At 33.9% G+C, this 21,743-nt stretch overlaps 2 protein-coding genes across 2 annotated transcripts in view; both read right to left on the bottom strand.

Annotated features, from left to right (window-relative positions):
* Window positions 1–679: 679 nt before the first annotated feature.
* tmem87b (transmembrane protein 87B) lies at window positions 680–13,667 on the bottom strand. The gene is made up of 20 exons (XM_052612470.1): window positions 13,299–13,667; window positions 11,962–12,022; window positions 11,064–11,155; window positions 10,845–10,979; window positions 9,832–9,888; window positions 9,692–9,745; window positions 9,503–9,596; window positions 9,338–9,399; window positions 8,871–9,054; window positions 7,958–8,057; window positions 7,191–7,284; window positions 6,480–6,555; window positions 5,351–5,455; window positions 5,219–5,277; window positions 5,038–5,141; window positions 4,885–4,958; window positions 4,711–4,781; window positions 3,654–3,706; window positions 3,528–3,558; window positions 680–2,925 (listed from the first exon to the last, which is right to left on the bottom strand). The coding sequence occupies exons 1-20, from the start codon at window positions 13,434–13,436 to the stop codon at window positions 2,884–2,886; spliced, it is 1,686 nt and encodes a 561-aa protein (XP_052468430.1). The 5' UTR covers window positions 13,437–13,667; the 3' UTR covers window positions 680–2,883.
* Window positions 13,668–14,917: 1,250 nt separating this feature from the next.
* The window catches only part of mertka (c-mer proto-oncogene tyrosine kinase a), a 28,235-nt gene continuing 21,409 nt past the window's right edge, over window positions 14,918–21,743 (bottom strand). Inside the window, exons 11-19 of the mRNA XM_052612471.1 lie at window positions 21,224–21,312; window positions 21,031–21,126; window positions 20,874–20,954; window positions 20,062–20,154; window positions 19,784–19,902; window positions 19,581–19,690; window positions 18,347–18,506; window positions 17,411–17,547; window positions 14,918–16,790 (exon numbers count right to left, since the gene is read on the bottom strand). Of these exons, the coding sequence (XP_052468431.1) occupies window positions 16,370–16,790; window positions 17,411–17,547; window positions 18,347–18,506; window positions 19,581–19,690; window positions 19,784–19,902; window positions 20,062–20,154; window positions 20,874–20,954; window positions 21,031–21,126; window positions 21,224–21,312 (1,306 nt within the window). The 3' untranslated portion in view covers window positions 14,918–16,369. The remainder of the gene's footprint in view (window positions 16,791–17,410; window positions 17,548–18,346; window positions 18,507–19,580; window positions 19,691–19,783; window positions 19,903–20,061; window positions 20,155–20,873; window positions 20,955–21,030; window positions 21,127–21,223; window positions 21,313–21,743) is intronic.

Below are 21,743 nucleotides of genomic sequence, written 5' to 3' on the forward strand. Positions count from 1 at the left end.
AAAGATTTGCCATAATTTAACATTCACTACAAGACATTTTGAGCAAACAAGTCGTAAGCAAAGAAAGTAACCTCATGTGGCTCCACTGATGGCTTTCAGAAGTGTTCACACTGCTCTTTTCCATAAACTGAAAGCATTTATTAACTATATATTTCAAGCAATCCATATATATTTATATAGCCTACAGTATGCATTATTTTCCAAGTCTTCTGACTAAAGTCTTATGATATAGCAGCTCTGATCAGAATATTATTCCGTTACAGTTTGAGATGCTTGTTAACCCAACTGGTCTTTAGGTGTTTCTTTCAGAGTTTGAGTTATTTATTATTTTGCTCTGGACTGCAAAATAAGAGAGTAAAAAATATGGCCAAAATGTGACGCATCAGTAAAAGCACATGTGTTTGCCTTCGGAAAAGTAGATTGTTATTTTGATTATGTTTGGTTCTGGACACGGTACGGTTGTGTTTGTTTGTCATGTTACTTGGTTTAAGACTCAAAGTTCACGGATTGGCTGAAAGACTTGTTGATGTTTTGTGAGCAGTGTTGTTTCAGAAACTTTTATAGGTTTTATTGATATTTTGAATATTTAATTGTTATTTATTTATTTCAGTGAAAGTTTTTTCTGTGAGTTTTTGTCATTTTTAAAATTAATTTTAGTTTTATGACACACACACACACATTACATTTATATATTTTTTATTATTAATTATTTTATTAAACTTTACTTTAGTCCCAAGTACCAAGAGAGATTTATGAGTAACATTGTTATAACACTCTTTGAATCCTCTTTTTTATGGTTATTTTAGTACATCAAGTTATGTGAAAATAACAACAAAACTGATGATGAATTTGCTTATTTAACACACATTAAATTGTTCCAAACTGAGAGTAAATTTTACATGTTACAAATCTTGTTTGCAATCTTATAAGCAGATGGGCTGAAATGAAAAGATACTACTTCTAATAATAGCTCTACAGACAAATTATTAGCATTAGTTATAAGGCCGTGTATATGCACAGAACGTTTATGTATGAAACATGGATAAACATGCATGTAGACGAGACCTGAGCTCTACAGGACATCAAGTGTGCTTGAGGGCAGCTGATTGTTAAGCGAACAGAAAGGTAAATAAAATATTGGAAAGGGAAATAGTTTTTATGGAAATACTAAACAGAATGACACATGAAGGACAAGGGCAACAGATAAATAGATAAATGAAGCTGCATCATATGACCAAAAAATAAATAAAAATCACATTCTCTTAAAGTGCGCTTTGTAATTAACACAAATCTGAAGTCATTTGACAAAGCATTTTGTTTAGTCTCAAGGAAATAAAAAGACATATTTCTGAAATTTAACAGTCTTTCTGTTTACCGCGGTTCAGTATGGTAAAGCACACAACCTTCTGTTAAAGCAGACTTGTCACAATGTCCAACCGAGACCTGCGAAGAAACGGCAAAGTGACCGTTTCACTGTGATAACAGCAAAAACCTTAAAAACAGAAGTGAGTTAAGGCTTCAGTATGCATCTACAAAGAGTTCCAAGATGCATACGCTTTTCCTCAAAAAGAAAAAGGAATGTTAAAGGAATGTTTCACCCAAAAAATGGAAAATACACCCTTATGTTGTTTCAAACCCACAAAACTGTATTTGTTCAAATTAAATCCATGCTACTTCTTTGCATACAATTGAAGTTCAAGCTCCAAAAATGCATCACAGAAACAAAAACACAAAACTCCATCATAAAAGTCAAATTAATGCACTGTGTTCAAACTCATACTCAATCAAAAGTACACTGCTCTCAAACCTCGTTCACAAAAGTATCCTGTTGCAAGGGGGAGAGCTTTTGGACAAGAGAGGGTTAAATTAAGCGCTGTTCCTCTCACAAAGCTTTCACATCATTTCAGAAGACTTGGAATATAGTGCACAGGTTGCATGCACTACTAAATTGTGCTTTAAAACGTCTCTTTTTGTGTTCTACGGTTTCCTCCAGAACCACGAGGTATAAACTCAAAAGTGCAAGATACAAACTCACATTTCTGAGAAGTTCAACTTCTGCGATATAAAGTGCAATTAAAAGAAAAAAAAGTCAGAATTGCAAGATGTAAACCCATTATTGCTAGAAAGAAAAGACATAAATCTGGGTTTATATCTTGCAGTTTCTCAGAACTGAAAGAAAAAATGCTGAATTGTAAAATAATTTTTATTTTATTTTATAACGGATTTAATTTTTACTCTTGTGGCCAAAACAGGCTTGTGGGTTTGAGACGAGATGAGGGTCATTAAATATCAACCATTTAGATTTTGGGCTTTCTTTTTTTAAAGTGAGAAATGTTGAAAACAAAACAAAAAACAACTTCATCAAATCATTCAGAATATATAACTACTCAATCTGCCCATTTATATTACTCCCTGTACAAACTCACAAACACAAATCCAACACACGTTCTACTATTCACATGATCATGTGCTGAGATCAGAGAAAAAACATTTAAAATAACACTTTATATACAGCCAAAGATTAATTTATCGAACGGAGAAGACACTTTGGTCAACTTGAAGTAAGCTTAACCCGTTTAAATACTTCCTCACAATTTTTTCAGGTATGTCATCACAAAAGTTTCTAAACATAGACCGTCGTCTCTTTATACAGAATGATGAGGACGTTTGAACAGTTCAGAAAAATAAAAGAGAGCGAGGTAACACCTCAACGAAGGTCATGTCGTTCTGCATCTAGTTCAGCTTCTTCAGCACGATTCCTTCAACGGACCTAAAAGCCATCATCAAACCGGAGCGAAGGAAGGAAACGCTCTCCGGTGAGGGTCAGATGCCAGTTTTGGTTGATCTCTGGAGGTTTGCTTCAGCTGCGGTGCTTTCTCAACCTCACTCCATTTTAGACATCTCAAACTTGGTGGTCATGATCTCCTGTGTGAGAATCAGGTATGAATTCAATCATTTATTTAGGACGGGTGATGCACATAAAAGAGACTAAAACTAGACTTTAGTCTCACTTTAATATCACTAGATACTACACTGATGATTTTATTAATATTTTGAACTGTTTTCTATTTTTCTATTCATTTTAATGTTGATGTTTTTGTAATTTTGTTGTTTTGCCGTTTCAGATTTTCTATATTTATAGAGTTTTACTCATTTTTATTTTAAGTATTTTAATACATCAAGTTCAACTAAATGAAAATTGCTGCATTGGCAACTAGCTGAAATAAAAAAAGTTAAATTTTTATTAATGTATTTAAAGTCAATTATTTTATTTAAAGTAACAAATAAGTGTTTTTTTATGGCTTTAATATTTGTTACTATAAATAACCCTGGAACTGGATCTGATCAAGAAAACTGTAAAGAAAGAGATTAAAAGAATAAAACTTAAAGATACAGCAAAGCAAAACTATGATTTACATTTATTCATTAGAGATTTGTTTTTGGCTGATTCTTGAAGATGGCTAAGGACTCAGTGCTCAGATGATATGATATTTTATTCATGACAGAAATAAAGTGAAACTGCATACCTCATCTGAGTCCAGAAGAACAGGAAGAGCTCTGAAAATAAAAGTGAATGATTACAAATTCACACGGGAAGCGCTCATCTTTATTTTTTTCTGCATGTATGTTTCTGTCAAACAGAAATCACCTACACATCAGACAGAGAGGTAGGAATATTCTCCTCCACCCACTTCAAATCTTCATCCTGAAACAATACAACATTTGATTATATTATGTTGTATTTTATTGTCAAATATTTATAACATTTATTCACGTTTACTGCTTTATTTCTTGAAGACGCTTAATTTTAATATTATAAAATGAAAAAATATATAAATGTTGGGTCTATGATTTTTATTATGCTTTTAATTAAGTCTCACCAAGGCTGCATTTAATTGATTAAAAAAAACTGTAAAAACAGGAATATTGTGAAATATTTTTACAATTTAAAACGACTGTTTTCTACGAGAATATATTTTATGATGCAATTTATTTTTGGGATACAAAGCTGTATTTTCTCCAGTCTTCAGTGTCACGTGATCCTTCAGAAATCATTCTAATATCCTGATTCGCTGCTCATGAAACAATCCTTGTTATTATCAATGTTAAAAACAGTCGTGCTGCTTCATGTTTTTACATATTTTCGGGATTCTCTGAATACAAGTTCAACAGAACAATTTATTCTAAATATAAATCTTTTGTAACATTATAAAATGTTTTTTACTGTCACTTCTGGGCAATTTACCGTATTTTTCGGACTATAAGTCACACCTGAGTGTAAGTCGCATCAGTCCAAAAATACATCATGATGAGGAAAAAAAAACTTATATAAGTCGCACTGGACTATAAGTCGCATTTATTTAGAACCAAGAGAAAACATTACTGTCTACAGCCATGAGAGGGCGCTCTATGTCTTCAGTGTAGACTACAGGAGCACTGAGCAGCATAGAGCGCCCTCTCGTGGCTGGAGACGGTAATGTTTTCTCTTGGTTCAGGTCTCTTAGTTCATTTCTCTTGGTTCATGTCAAATTAATTTTGATAAATAAGTCGCAGGACCAGCCAAACTAAAGTGTGACTTATAGTCCGGAAAATACGGTAATTTGTCCTTGCAATAAAAAAAGTGAACATTTTAAAATCATGAGGACAGTTTAAAAATAAAAAATACAACTCTATGGGACAGTTTCTTTACACGTTTAGGTTCACACTGACCGGATGAGCTGATGCAGGCTTCATCGTCCCATTGGTTTCTGTCTTAGCTGCCCTCAACTTTATCCCATCAGCTGAGGATGAGCGTGCATATTAATTAACCCACAATTTCCATATAGCACCATAACATCAGTTTACAGTGCAAACCACACAAAACTGTGTGTGTGAGTGACTGACCGATGTTTGCAGACACCAGGAACTCTTCAATCTCCTCATCATCGGAGTCATCAATGAGCGGCATGAATGCATACCTACACAGAGAGCACACGGATGCGGTCAGGACGCTGCTTTAAAAGAAAACAAGGATTATGATCTCTTCAGTACGCTTGCCTTTGGTTATTAGCAGACGGCCTCCACAGAAACATGATGACCAGCAGAATGATGGAGAAGAGGAACCTCCAGAAAGCATCATCCACCCACAGCTCCATCCAGTCCTGCTCAGAAACACACGGTTTGAAATCTTCTGGTCCTGCTCCGATCAGAGCAGAGCTGTGATCGCTCTGATACTCACCGCCTGACAGTCTGCCAACCGGAACTTCCTCGTCGTCCAGACCATGAAAATAATGGAGGCTGAAACACGCCAGATATCAGTCACCTCGACTGGGTTTCACTATTTCAGCGATACTCCATGCTTTATACTCACCGAGAACAGCAAAGATGAGCGTGTTGGTGAAGTGTCGGTACAAAGACAACTTCACCGGGTTTCGTCTGAGTTTTAGAGTCTTAATGGTCTGTGCCAGACTGACAAATATGTGAGATACAGTCAAGGAACCCAGTCACTGACTTACAGGACCATAAGACTAGGAATATCATGATCTATTATTAATCTAATAATTCCTATGTTATCACAGTAAAAAAATACCTAAATATGCTCAAATAGAGTTGGAATAAGCAGGCTGAACTACAGAATAATACTGAAAATATGCAACGATCACACAGTTTCAGTGATTATGCATATTATTTATAAAATAGTTCATTATATTATACAGAATTTTAAAATACTATGTGCATGCAGTGAAGTTGTGCATTAATACCGTTCAAAAGTTTGATTTCGGTAAGATTTTTTAAAATGTTTTTGAAAGACTGCATTAAAGATTCTGTTAAAACAGTAACATTATGAAATATTATTTCAATTTTTAATAACCGTTTGCTATTTGAATTGATTGTAAAATGTAATTGAGATCACAGTTGTATTTTCAGCATCATTCCTCCAGTCTTCAGTGTCACATGATCTTCAGAAATCAGTCTTATATTCTGATTTGCTGCTCAAGAACACTTGGGATTATTATCAATGGTGAACACAGTTGAGCGGCTTCATATTTTTGCTTCTTTTTTTTATGGAGTTTCAAAAGAAATGCATTTGTTTGAAATAGAAATCTTCTGTAATATTATAAATGTCTTTACTGACACATTTGATGCATTTAATGCATCCCTCCCTTCTGAATAAATTTTTTTATTTCTTAAAAAAAATCTTACTTGACCCAAGACTTTAGAAGAGTAGTATATTTGCAGTGCTAAAAAATGCACCATCTTCCATTATATGGATATTTACATTAAACGTTTAACAGCAACGCACACATGCATGAACATAATGCTGAAATTAAACCATTATCTTCTTTTTAGCATCATGCTTAACAAAAAAAAAAGTCATCAGGTCTAACTGGCAAATAAGAAAATAAAAACTCAATAAATAAGGCATCATGCAGGGATACGATGCATCCCAATAGACAGATCGTGCAGGGGTAAAGACACAAACACGGCTTCCTAAAAGGATATCCACCAGCACAGAGAAGAGTCAATCAGAGCCAGGGGAATGTTGGCCAGCAGGGCCAGGTCAGAGTCTTTAGCCTGAGGGAGATGCATGGGAAAAATAAGGAACAGGAGACAGTAGGTACAATGAAACGAAAATGAATAAACACCTTCCAATGCTTCTCAACTACACGGTTATAGTGTGCAAATACCTCACATTTGTAAAAAACTAAATCTGATATATTACAGAATATAGGAAATGGAAACTGTGTGAAGAATGTTGGCAATCAAACAGTTTTGGTTCCCACTGACTTAAAAAATACAATGGAAGTCAATGGGAACAGAAAGTGTTTGATTACCAGCATTCTTCAAAATATCTTCTGTGTTCAACAGAACAAAGGAAGTCGACATGAAGGTGAGTACCTAAATGATGAAAGAGCTTTCATTTTTTTAGTCGAATTATGCCTTTTAAACCCAGTTGGTGTAATTCTGTTAATGAAATGAATTCTTCATGATCGCACAGGCTCAGTACGCTCATGGGAAGGATATGAACCAGATAGCAGAAGAATCAAACACAGCTAGTATAACGTATGTGATGAGCGCTGGTCCATTATCTCGACCCTTACAGATCAACACAGATCAATCACACTCATAATTCACAGTTATTAGACAAGAAATGATGTTTATATTGAGCAACTGCATTATAAAACAACACTCCTGGATGTCAGCTTTACCCCAGTGATCCTCAGAACGCCCTCAATTGCAGCAAATATGAAGTAAAGCACACCCAGACCCACCACTCTGTGCATGACGGTGCCTAAACGCGGCCTGAGAAACACAAAAACATCATCAACAACATCCCATATCTAAAATAACTTACAGGAATAGTTCACCAAACAAGAAAACCAGCTGAAAACCTGCTCACTTTCTTCATCTGAAAATATTGTTTTTGCATTTCATAACTATAGCATTACGTCACTTTAAACTCTCACTTCTGGCAAAAAATACAAGTTCATAAATTCTTAAAAACACTTCCTCCAGTAAAAAAACTTCATCCCCTGTTGTTCTCTTACATCAAAATCTGCAAACATATTTGTTTAGAACTGTTTCTGCTTGTAAACGTTGCAGATTTCTCTCCTGATTTAAAAAGAATTACTTTTTCTGTGGATAAAAGCAACATTGTGGATAGAGGATTCACATTTTAGTTATGCAGCAGTCTGAAGTTCAAAAGACCTAAAAGATGGTTTCTCTTCTTACAAACACGCAGCTTTTCACTTGGCAAGATGTTAATTGATTCACTGGAGTGGTGTGGATTATTGTGATGTTTTTTTAGCTGTTTGGGCTCTCATCACTGACCAAGTGATGCAATGCTACATTTCTCCAAATCTGTTCTGATGAAGAAACAAACTCCTCTACATCTTGGATGGCCTGAGGGCGTGCACATTTTCTGCAAAAACGTTAATGATCCTGAAACCAGTCAAACAATGCTTTCCTCACTCACTTGACAATGCCGTAGCCCAGACTGACGATGATGACCAGCAAACGAGCCAGAGTCCTCTTCAGAGCAGAGACGAGCTCGGCAAAGATCAGCAGACCCTGAGCTGGAGAGACGACAGAGATTCAGCTATTAAACATCTGGACTCCTATTGACTGCAGCTTGTTTTGCAGTAAAAGCCAGTGTGATGCTTGATGCAGATTCATTCAAATAACTAAATATCATAGAGTTAGATGACAAATATTTGATCCAGGTGCCATTCATTTGAAAGAAAGGTTCCATTTGAATTGATAAAATAATATATCTTGTATTGAAGCTGAAAGCTGAAAGCTTTACTGTCATTAGTGAAGCATGTTTATAGTCACAGAGACCAGAGAAATTATCGATAGCTAGAACTATATAAAAAAATAAAATAAATGTGATAACAGAAAATAAAGTTGAAATTAAATAAAATATCAAAATTAGATTCAAAACTCAATGAATAATTTGCCTTGGCAATTAACTGAAATATGCACTAAAATTACTAATTGGAAATTTATAAAAAACGAAATTATTATATATATATATTCGGTTTGGTATTAATATTTAAAAATAACAAAAACAAAATGAAATTACTAAAAGTTTATAAAATTTAAATGGAAACTGAAAATATAAAACCAGAAAAAACTAATTCAATATATTAATAAAAACTATAATAGCTTTTAAATAATACCAAAGACTGAAGACTGGAGTAATGTCAGCTGAAAATTTAAATTAAAATATATTCAAATAGAAAATTGTAATAATATTTTTTATCCAATAAATGCAACATAAGCACTAAAAAATACAAAAAATATCATAGATTACACTAAGTGACTGAAGTGTCCAAAATTGTTTGCCCATTGTAAGTAAAGGAAATAAAGAGTGTATTTTGACTAACATGCAGAGCCCACGTTGTTGGTGTTCTGATATTCCGCACAGAAGACAGCCTTCTCGATCATGCCCAAAAATATGACTCCTGCAATCCAGAACTGGATCCTCAGCAGGTCTTTCCAGTAGCAGGACGCCCAGACGAACCAGAGAAGAGCGTACAGGATGTACACCACACACATCACCATGTAGAACTGAAGAAAAGAGGGAGAGACGCATAATAAATCATGCAAAAATAAACACAGAAATGTTTTTTATTTATATAAACAAAGGTCTAAAAATAGGTATCAATAATGCAAAATTCAATATCTTATTTCTTATGCATGCACATACACTAAATTATATTGCATACACACAAAATTTTTAAATGCAATAAAAATGTACTATTCTTATTTTCTAAAATTATTTACCCACTGATTTTCTCTAAACTTTTCCACAGAACCTCTAGCAATCCCTTGAGATATCTAAACTACTCACGATCATGAGAGGCCATTCGGTGACAGAGAGATAGCCGTGGGTTCCCTTCATCACAACACTGACTGAAACACACAATTTAGATAAGACAGCATGAGATAAGATCATGCAGCCATGCAGAAACAGCTACATATTCACACATCTTTGATAAGAGCGGATTAGACCTACAGGTTAAATTCCAGGTGACATCTTGTTTGCTTGAATTGATATGAACTACCAGCAGGTATGGCCCATCTCTCCAGCTCGTAGCAATCACATGATCCTTCAGTAAGAAAGAAATGATGTGCATTACTCAAGAAACCCTCAATCTATTGCCGTTCCCAAATACTCCATATACTGTGTCCCTGAATGTCTCACCTTTGCTCTGTATGAACCAGTCTCAGCAAATGAAGAACTTTTGAAACTGCCATCCTTTTTTAAAAACAAGGAAAATAAGTATTGCTCTTTTTGAGACGAAGTAGCTTTTGAAACAGGAACGGTTCAATTAACGGTTCTACCTGTAACTCGCTTTCCACTTGAACCGGTCTCACTGTTTTCAGTTCTGCTTTTGATTTCTGCAGATAGATATGAAATAGACAACATTAAAACAAATGCAAGTAACACTGAATCTCGTAGGGATGCAATTTTTAAATAAAGATTAACTTCAGCCGATTGTCAGGAACTTGGGAAAGAGGTTGAAAACATGACACTCGCAAGAGATTTTAGAGATCTGTAAATGCAAGCATACATAATGTTAGTATTTGTCGAATTACCATTCATTAATGATCTTAATCATTTTAAGAAAGTCTGAAAATGCAGACAATTTGAGAATGAGACTTCTATTATTAATGTGGTTATGAGGGGGAAATAAAATGGGTTTGGCATATTTTATAAAAACAAATTAAATAAAATAGTAATAGCATCATTTTGCTAACGCAAAATACAACTGTGACTTTTTTATTTGATGGAAAAAATAAATATCCATAAATATAAATATTAGATTATTAAAAATATGAACGTAAACAAATGTAACAGAGAAACATTACACTGGCAAATAACTGAAATAAAATAAGTTAAAGTACTAAAATTAATAAAACAAAAATACTTTTACGCAAAATTGAAATATAAAACAAATATACATAAATATAAATATTAGATGATAAAAAATATGAATGTAAACAAATGTAACAGAGAAACATTACACTGGCAAATAACTGAAATAAAATAAGTTAAAGTACTAAAATTAATAAAACTAAATAGAAATAGAAATAGCTAAATAGAAATATAAAACATTCTAAAACAAATGACAAAAGCACATAACAATGACTGAAGTTAAACTTAAAATGAAAACTAAAAGGCATTAGAAGATTATTCAAAATATTAATAAATGCTAATATAATGCTGTATATAAATGCAAAACAAAACAAAAAACAATGATCTTGACTTATTTTTCTCAATAAAGGGGACATAAATGGGTTTAGCTGAATATAGGGCAAACACAACTGACTGAAATCAAGCAGTGTGAACGTACATTGAGCATGGGGAAGACGTGCATGTCACTGCGGCAGGATAATTCCCTGTATTTGTGTTGAATATACTGTCCGGGTCCCAGAGGGTTCGGGTCCAGACTCTCACCTCGACTCAGTGGCGTCTTTTCATACATCTCCTGAGCGAGCGAATAAACAAATGATTAACAAACAAAGACGATCCCACACACGCTGCAAGGATTTCAGAAGCAGCTGCCACTCACTTCAATATTGTTGTACTCATTGTGACAGGGGTAATATTTCAGAAACCACTGAATGGAGAACATCACTTCCTCTGGACAACCGAATGATGCCACTGCAAAGAGAAGAGCGATCCTTATATTACTGTGCAATCAATACAGGACATGTATTTATTAAATTACAATGAAAATTTGCTGAAAATGTATTTGCCCTCAGCCCATACAAGATACTTTCTTCATTAGATTTGAAGAAATGTGTCATTGCATCACTTGCTCACCAATGGATCCTCTGCAGTGAATGGGTGCCGTCAGAATGAGAGTCAAAACAGCTACAAAAAAATATCATAACAATCCAAACCACTCCAGTTTTTATCTTCAAATCTTTGCTTCTTCTTATGGACTCATATTTTGGCCAAAAGCAACGATCTAAAGTTAACGCAAAGTTCACCCAAGAATGAAAATTGTGTCAATAATAACTCACACTTGTATAGTTTCAAATTCATTAAACTTTGCTGTCTATGCAGGGTCAGAAAGCTCTCGGATTTCATCAAAAATATCTTAATTTGTGTTCCAAAGATGAACTAAGGTCTTCTGGGTTTGGAATGACAAGAGGGTGAGTAATTAATGACAGCATTTTCATTTTTGGGTGAACTATGGTTTTTAAAATGTCTTAATGATGGACTGGAGTGGTGTGGATTATTGTGATGTATTTACACTAATTCTGACGGCACCCATTCGCTGCAGAGGATCCATTGCTGAGCAAGTGATGCAATGCTACATTTCTCCAAATCTCCAAAAGAAACAAACTCATCTACATCTTGGATGGCTTGAGGGTGAGTAAACGTTAAAAATGTTTTCATTTTTATGTGAACTGCTCCTTTGAAGCATTATCTTCAGTCTAAGCAGAAGTAACATCAGGCACCTCTTAGCTGAATGTCAGTATTCTTATACATGGCTTTTCTTAACAATAAAGGTCTTGATGTCTGCAAAAGAGAAGAAAACACAACGTCAAATTCTTTACATGGTTTCCCCCTAGAAAGTACTCAGCAGTAAATTAACCTAGTACAATATGGCATTGTCTTACAGTGGCAGCCTCTAGAAACCTCAGTGGAAAAATTAGACAGGCTTTTAAATATTTAATAAGACCTGGTCACAAACTTTAAACAGATCATATGGACAGTCAAAAGTGACTGCATTACAGCAAGATGTCATACATGATTGATTCCTTCATACTGAATACTAAGTAAAGATATATAGATAGATAGATAGATAGATAGATAGATAGATAGATAGATAGATAGATAGATAGATAGATACGTCAAAGTCGAGACATCCCATATTGGTGTCTACTTCTAAGGTTTCAAATAAGTTTTTGGTGAATAAAATGTCAAAATTTGGTTGAAATAATGTTGCATGTTCATTCAGTGTGTAACACAATATTTATGTAAAGATTAAAATAAAATGCTTAATTCTGATGTGTACATTAAAATATATAAAAAAATAAGGGAGCATATTAAACTTTATTGTTTTAAATGAGTAACAAAAACCTAGGATAGTGGCAAATTTTATTAGTATTTGGGGTGAGAGTAATTAGTCTTTAAATATGTCATACATTGTTTTTTGTTGTAAATATGCCTGACAAGATTGTCACACTGAATAACAATTTTAGTCGGTCTCTTCTATAAATCAGGGGAAAATGTATGATATTTATTTTTTTGCTCAAAAAAAGAAACACAAATTTGCAATTAAATTAAACAGAAAAAGAAAAAAAATTAAAACAACAATTTAAAGCAGTATTAAACTTAAACCATTTTGACCCACACACCTACCTTTTATCACAGCAGCGCAATACATGTTGTAAAAAAATACAACAATGCAGTATTCAACCATTTGATTCTGACAGTATTATTAAACATAATCTCTCATTATCGCAGAACCCTTCATGCAAGCAAAATAAAAGACATGCTTGTGTTTTGCAGAACTGCAGAATAAAGCATTGATTGAGCTAGTCTTCATGAAAACACAGCAGATGGACACACGTTTTAAAGCGTGTTTTATCATTTTAATAACTCCGACAGCTGTCTCATAACGTGTTATCGATCTGTCTCTAATTTCTAGAGGTTGTCTTAATAACAATAACCTAAAAGCATCACATAATCCATTGACTAAAGACACCCTGATATCTAATGCTATCTGATAGCATTAAGACTAGTCGCTCGTTTTCATCCATTTATAATCAAAAACATCTTCCACACTCACATTAAGCACTGTAATAGTCCACAGGCCCATCTCTGGAGCGGCGTAAACTCCATTAAAAGACGAAGTTGAGAGGAGAAATGGGATAAAACAGAGCAAACGGCCTCTGATCCATAACCACTTGCGACTACTATCGGCCATGTTGTTTGTTTACTGTCCAGAGACGCTCGAGCGGACCATCGACTGTATAAAACATAAGCGGACACCACTGATCTAAAATAGAGTCATATAATAGACATTTATATATCATTGCTCTTTTTGTTGTTTTTGATTGCTTCCACTGTCTTCATCTGTAAGTCGCTTTGGATAAAAGCGTCTGCTAAATGAATAAATGTAGATGTAATGTAATAATAGATCAGCGCGGACACTCACACCTGTGCGCGTGACCGTAGAGTGCACGTATTTTTAAACTATTATTATTTTTAATTGAAAAATAATTTAACGTTACAATTAATTTTAACTATCAAATCTACAAACACAAGAAAGAATAATACTTTTAATCTGCAAGACAGCATTTAACAGAAAAAAAATAAAATAAAAATAGGCATATAAACAGCTAAACAATAGTTCAAATTATCTTCCTTCTTCTTTAGGACAAGGACTTCAGTGGCTACTGTACCTAGAAAAAAATTCCTCCATGAAATCTACCAGTAGTTAATATTATTGTTATTAATTTGCATTCGATACTCTTTCAAAGATGTCTTTCTAATACAAACAAATTACATTGGGTATGCATTTAGCATTTTTTTAAATGAATGTTTACCTTGCAAAATGTAAAAGCTATAACAACATAATAAATTTGCTTTTGTGTGAATAAGTGCAACAAACATCTTTTAAAGAGAGCATGTAATTAATATTTCTTCGAACAAAGAAAAACGCACACACATTAGACCAAAATCTAAAAGACGAATAAAAATTTTTTTTAAAACAAATTAGACAAGTCTTCCTCATGCGCGTTACAGAAAATGCAATTATCGTCAAAGTCCGTGAATTTATAAAGAGCTACTTTACATGAAATGTGGCTTTTTAAGGATGGTGAGCATACAGGAGACAAGTCAATATGGAAAGAATATATATTTCTATGAAATACGAGATATTCTTATGAAAATATTGCCAAGTTATTACTCCCATTATAAAACACTTAAAAAAATTTTTTTTATTACGGTTTGCGTTAACACATTAATATGCAAATTAGATGCAGTGTGTAGATACATTGTATAGAATGGGAATATCGATTTATGGACATTTTACACATTGCATAAAGTAAGATAAAATTATCTTTCATCATATATTCTAGTTGAGAAACTTCTTTGTACAAAGTTTGGTTAAAAAAATAGTCTGAAACCTAAAAACTGTCTGGCTCATGAAAAAAAAAAAAAAAACCCTATAGGGTTACATGCCTTTTATGTGTATTTATTTTATTTTTTGAATAATTTTGTCCTGACGTTCTCAAAACAACAACAACAAAAACAAAAAAATTCTCTCTACATTTGTGTCTTTTATGTAATTACATAAAATAAAAATAAAAACTAACAAAACTTTCTCAGCAGGTTATCATATTTTCTCTGAATATCTTATAGAAGTCTCTCTTTGTGCTGGAAAAGTAAGAGACTGACTAAAAAGTGTGTTTATTTTTTATTTATCAGCAGCAGGAGAAAGAAATAACTAGCCAGTTATAAAATAATTTTACTGTACCTCTATCTCTACACTACTGTACCTCAAATCAAAAGCTACAGTTATTAAAAATACTTCACGTTTAAACACTTCTGTAGATACATCTAAAGCTTGTTTCATCATGTCAGTTTAACTCTATATACACTATACACTATATAAGAAAAACAGCCTGTTGTTTATATTTATAAAATGCATTTCTAATATACAAATTGGATTCAATGCAAAAACAAAGTTCACAAAATGCTTAAAATCACAATTTAGCTTAATTTTATAACACTTGAAAACAATTACATAAAATACAGGGCTTGTTTTCAAACATTTGTCGCATCACAGTTTTGCAGTCTGTATGTCAGCATGCATTAAGGCAGAGACAACACCATGGTAAAGCTTTCAGACAGGTACCATCGTGTTTGTGCACTGTGAAATATGTGAGGTCAAACATGCAACAAGGTTTTATTCACACTGCACTCAATTTGACATCTCGCACAAAATGAAATCAGACATTTGTTGTCACAGCTATTCACAGGCACTACTGTTCAAACATTTGGAGTTGGTAGGAATTTTTTTAATTATTTTAATTTAATTTTCTTATGCTCACCTAGGCTGTATTTATTTTACCAAAATACAGTTAAAACAGTAATATTGTGAAATATTATTATATAATGATTACATACAGTAAATATAATGAATACATAAAATAATACTGCAGTGAATGGGTGCCGTCAGAATGAGAATCCAAACAGCTGATAAAAACATCACAATAATCCACACGTAATGTAAGTAATTCATAAACGGCATGTCTGTAATTAAGAGATGCATAAAGATGTTTAACTTTAAGTCATTGCTTATGTTTAAAAGCATAAAAGTTCATAATCCAAAATAATTGCTTTCTCCAGTATAATGGTTGTCTTGTCTGAATCAGGAGAGAAATACACACAGATCAAACACTGTTTACAAGCCAAAACCGATCGAAATAAATATACCTTGATGGATTTGTTTCTTACAAACACAGATTTTCTCTTCACAAGATGTTAACCGATGGACTGGACTGGTGTGGATTATTGTGATGTTTTTATCAGCTGTATGGACTCTCATTCTGACGGCACCCATTCACTGCAGAGGATCTATTGGGGAGCAAGTGATGCAATGCTACATTACTTCCAAATCTGATTAAGAAACAAACTTGTCTACATCTTCGATGGCCTGAAAGTGGGACGATTTTCAACAAAATTTCATTTTGGACGAACTGTTCCTTGAACTCAACCAGGTGTGTGAGTTTGGCACTGTTTGTCCAACCACGGCAGATGGGTGCTCAAGAAACCTGTTTGAATAATTCATAATATTTTCACAAAAGTTGGATACCACAAAAAGTCAATTTTCTGATGCATTTCAACTTCCCATCAGAGCAAACGTGTGGTGTCAGCAGATGTCTGCTGCGTCGCCGACACGTCCCTGACCGTTTCTTCACTGTCCTGCTCCTCGAGTCTGTGATTCAGGAGTGGTGTATCTACAGTACTCCTCGCCTCATTATCTCCAGAGGAAATAACGACAACGTACCGGTCGTCCTCTGCGTCTGTGCTATTGTGAACATCCGCTGTCACTACTGAAGTGTCTGTGGTCTGCCGACTACAGGAGGGTGAGGATGTGAGCACAGGGCCCTCCTCTTCCTCCTCGGGGAAGCTGGTGTTGATGTAGATGATGTCCTTCTTGCTGGAAACCGCGGGAAGCTTCTCTGCCAGATTATCCAGCCTCTTCCTAACCTGTGTGAAGTCGGGTCGGTCCACTGGATCAGCGCTCCAGCAGCTTAACATGATGCCATAACTAAAACACAAGAGCACAGGACATGTTATGAGATTCAGATGTGCGGTTTAAGTGTGAGCTCTGGTTAGGCCATGCAAGGACTGGGTATAGATTCAGTTCTATACCCAGTGTATGCAAGTATCTGCTGTACTGGTATAAAGATCTCACTGACTTATATTATCAGAATTTCATCTTACTTGTAGGCCTTATATCATCATCTGCACCGAATTGCATATGTTTGCTCAGTTTGGGACTTTAGCTGTTTTTTCTCCTCAAGTTTGAGTTTTATATTCTCAATCTATCATACTGTATGAGCCACAAATGCTTGTTATGACACAAAACACCACATGCAAACTTTTTTTTTTTTTGTCTAAATGTTTAATAAATGTTCAATTTACCTAAAATGCAAAATTGCATAACATAAGACTTTTTTTCAGAAAATGCATCTCGAGCTAAAAAAAAAAAAAAGTTGTTTCTGGTGGAGGAAATAAATCTGTTTTCATAATAGACAACCTTTTCTTGTCTTTATAGAATAATGTGCTGGTGAAGTGTTCAAATAGTAAATAACAAGGTCACTTGATTTCATGTTAACATTTTTGGTTACAGGATAATATCCACGCACACTTTTAAAATGAACTCACAGTTCATCCAGACAGTCATTTGGTTGTTTCAGCCGGTTTCCCTCCAAGAGATAATCGTAAATCTCATGGTTTTGTACGCCAGGGTACGGGGACATTCCTCGAGTGATTATTTCCCACATGGTCACTCCAAACGCCCACTGAAAAGGACATTAAGAGATAATAAACATCAACAACTGTTGTAAACCTTCTGCAAAACAAACCACCAGAAACCCTGTCTACAGCTGATAACTCGGAAGTCTGTAACATGTGAACGGGCATTTTCTGTATCAAAGTTGCATTTATGTTTATGGATTTAGCAGACGCTTTTATCCAAAGCAACTTACAGTGCATTCAGGATACACTTTTTTTTTTTTTAACACAATGCTCTACCACTGAGCCACAGGACAAAGTATGAGGTAATAATAATTTTAATACTTCTATTCAGAGAGAATTCATTAAAATCATCAAAAGTGGCAGTAAGAACTTTTATAATGTTGCAAAGTATTTAAATTTCAAATAAATACTATTCCTTTATATTATATGAATTTTATATTCATCAAAGAATCCTGAAAAAAAAATAAAGTATCACAAAGCATTATAGCCATTTGCAAAATGTATAATTGTTAATGTTTCATAATCAGCTAATTAGCATATAAGAATGATTTCTGAAGGATCATGTGACCAGAGTAATAATGCTGAAAATTCAGCTTTGATCACAGAAATAAATAATTTTTTTAAACAAATTTAAAGAGTAAACAGTTATTTTAAATTGAAATAATATTTTAGAAGATTATTGTTTCAACTGTATTTATGGTCAAATAAATGCAGCCTTGGTGAGCAAAAGGCACAAAAAAAAAAAAAACTTTTGTAGAGACTAAAAACAGAACACCTCATAAATTGTGTTCTGTAAATAGTGTAAATAGTAAATAGGATGTAAATAGTGAAGAAGGTTCTTACCACATCACTTTTCACCGTGAAGACTCTGTCAGCGAGGCTTTCCACAGCGATCCATTTGACAGGCATCTTTGCAATCCGGCCCTGTCTGTAATAGTCACCACTGTAGATTTTCTTTGACAGACCAAAATCAGCAACACACACGCTCATGTCATCACCCAACCTGGATGAAATAAAACGTTAATTAATTAAAACAAACACTGAGGTTTTAACAGTTCAAATAAACAGTTATAAAATCCCCTCAAGCTTTTTTTTATGTTTTACAAAAGTCTCTTATGCTCACCAAGGCTGCATTAATTTGATTAAAAAAAATGCGGGAAAATCACAAATATTGTGAAATATTATTACAGTTTGAAACAACTGCTCAATCTTTGAATCTATTTTAAAATGTAATTTATTTCTTTGATCAAAGCTGAATTTTCAGCATCATTACTCCAGTCTTCAGTGTCACATCATCCTTCAGAAATCAGTCTAATATGATGATTTGCATTTTTTTGTGGAATCCATAATGCTTTTTTTTCAGGATTCTGAAAAAAACTTGACTAGGAAGCTCAAAAGAACAGCGTTTATTTGAAGTAGAAATACTTTGTATTATAATGTCTTTACTGTCCCTTTTAAACAATTGAATGCATCCTTGCTGAATAAAAAAAAAAACATCTTAATGACCCCAAACGTTTGATAGTATAGTATAGTTTAGTATGGTATAGTATAGTATATATTTATTCAATGCCATGTCAGCATCAAAGGCTATTTTGCCCAATCTTTTGAACAAAGAAGGAAAAAATTAAAGACTTAAAGGAGCTGTATGTAAGATTTTGACTCTGCTAAAGCATACAAATATCATAATATGTTTGCAGATATTTAAGAAACATGCTAGCATACTTGTTTATCTGAAAAACAATTCTGCGGTCAGTTATTTTCTTTTGAAAATGTGCATTCTGGTCCTGAATGTCAAGTCTCTGTTTTGGTTTGTAAAAACCCACCCCACCCACTGCCAGTTTGACCAATTATAATTCAGCACCCCGGGTTGCCAGTTTAGCACAGAAACACAGCAATCTGGCAACATGCATGTGTGTAAAGTCTTAGGATGAGGGGTCGGGTGATAAAAACCCTCTCTAATATTTTGAAGTTGGACTGCAGTACCTAATTCAACCACTCGGTGTCAATCCTACATAAAGCACCTCAAATGAAAAATGGTGCTACTCTGACTAAGAGACTGTAAGTTCAGGACACATACATGCAGTTGCGTGCGGCCAGGTCCCGGTGGAGGAAGTTTCTGCCGCTGAGATACTCCATTCCTTGAGCGATGTCAATCATGAACTTCAGGAGCATCTGCGTGGGGAGATACTGGAAGAACAACACCACTTCCTGTTAGACCCTGACAGTTTGGTTCATGCAGGTAGACTAACAGTAACGTTGTTCGTGTTTTTGCCATCTTACCACAGGGTCTTCACTGAGACGGGAGCGAAGGAGGTAGCTGTGCAGGTCTCCGTACTTCATGAAGGGAAGGACAACCATCGGTTTAGGAGAGTGGCCTGAAACAACCTCTAAACAAACACCTGTGTGAACAAATCAACATTACAACAAAAGATTAACAATAAGGGGTATGCTTTGATTTCATTTTCTGAATGTTTTATGGATTTGAACACCATTTCATATGAAAATCAGATTGTTTTTATTCTATTTGGTAATAATGAGCATTCAGGTATGTTTCTTACCCAAGAGTCTGATGACGTTAGGATGGTGAAAATCCTTCATGCAAGCAGCTTCGTTCAGAAACTCTTCGATCTCTCTCTGGGAGAAGTTATCCACTGAAAGAGGCAGAAATACAGATATTTCAGACGTTTAGTGCCAGGCTCTTGTAATGATCTATACAGGTAGATGTTAGATTAGTTCATGCTACTTGAATCAACTGTTAACTATATGGCTAAAACATAGCCATAAAATCAGCTTTAAAATCAGATTATTATATTCAGATTAAAAACATCCCACCACTGAGTCATGGACAATGCACAGGTAATATTCATGACATAGTTTACTGACGCTTTTGTATTTGATCTTGATTTGATTTTAGGGAATGCTCTCAATTGGTTATTCTGAGAATGAATTTGAAATAATTTATTTAAATGAAGTTATTTACATGCATTAAAAAGATCCTCTCATAAGTAAAAAATTATATATTATATATATATATATGGGAGAAAATAACTAATTATTATTATTTTTTTAAATGCAATAAAATAAAAACATATAAACAATATATATAAAATACAATAATAATAATAATAATAATAATAATAAATTAATTATTTTAAATAAAATGTTTTTTTTTTCAAAATAAATGCAAAATACTTAAAAATACTTAAATATTTTTTAAAACAAAACAACAACAATAATAAATGTAATACTTTTTAAAATAATAAAAAACTACTCATTTTAAATTAATAAATGAAATAACGAAAAAAATGAAATAACTACAAACTGAAACTAAAATGACTTTCATTTTGGAAACCCATAAAAGTGGACTCACATTTCATGGTCTTGACTGCAACTTTTTCCGACGTCCCATCAGGTTGTTTGAGATGCCCCTCCATCACAGACCCAAACTCACCTGTAAGAGAGACATCAGCTCATTAGCTACATCTGACACATCTGCAACACCACACCACACCAGACTGCCGTCTCACCTTCTCCGAGGACTTTACCGATGGACAGCAGGTTCCTCATGATCATCACGTCCTGGAGTTTGCCCTGAAGCTCACTGCTAATGCCCAGACTGGCGACTAAGAGAATGAAGAAATACTTTATAATCTAGAACACATACGTTCTTGGAAACTGGACACAGGTAGTTGAGAAATACACTGATAATGCTTGACGTACGTGTGATTTCGATGACTGAGCGGTTGTAGGATCTCTGAGTTCTGTACTCAACACTAGGAGTGAGTTTATCGTCAGGTCCACACAAACACCTGTAGAGGGCGCCAGAGAAAGACATTTATACATAAACAGACCCAAAACAAACAAACAAATATTTAAAAAAGCTGCCAGTGCTGTAAGAAAAATATAATTGTTCTCCCTTTGAATTAAGATTATATTTCTTACCCCACTGGCAGAAATGTTTATGTTATAAACTTAAACTTTTAATTTTGATAACATTTTTCACAAAACAAGACTTAATGTCTAATGTTGGTTTGCTTGTATCTTTGATTTAAGAATATTTTGATATTTTTTCTGGAAAACTTTTTTTTCTCAGCATAACCAGTAACCTTTACCAAAAAAAAAAAAAAAAAAAAAAAAAAAAAAAAATTATATATATATATATTATAAGAGAGATAAATATATAAAAATGTGCTAATTGACTGATGTCAATCAGTTGTATCAACACAAAACCAAAAATAAC

The sequence above is a fragment of the Carassius gibelio genome, chromosome A13 (assembly GCF_023724105.1).
Source record: "Carassius gibelio isolate Cgi1373 ecotype wild population from Czech Republic chromosome A13, carGib1.2-hapl.c, whole genome shotgun sequence".
Lineage (NCBI taxonomy): Eukaryota > Metazoa > Chordata > Actinopteri > Cypriniformes > Cyprinidae > Carassius > Carassius gibelio.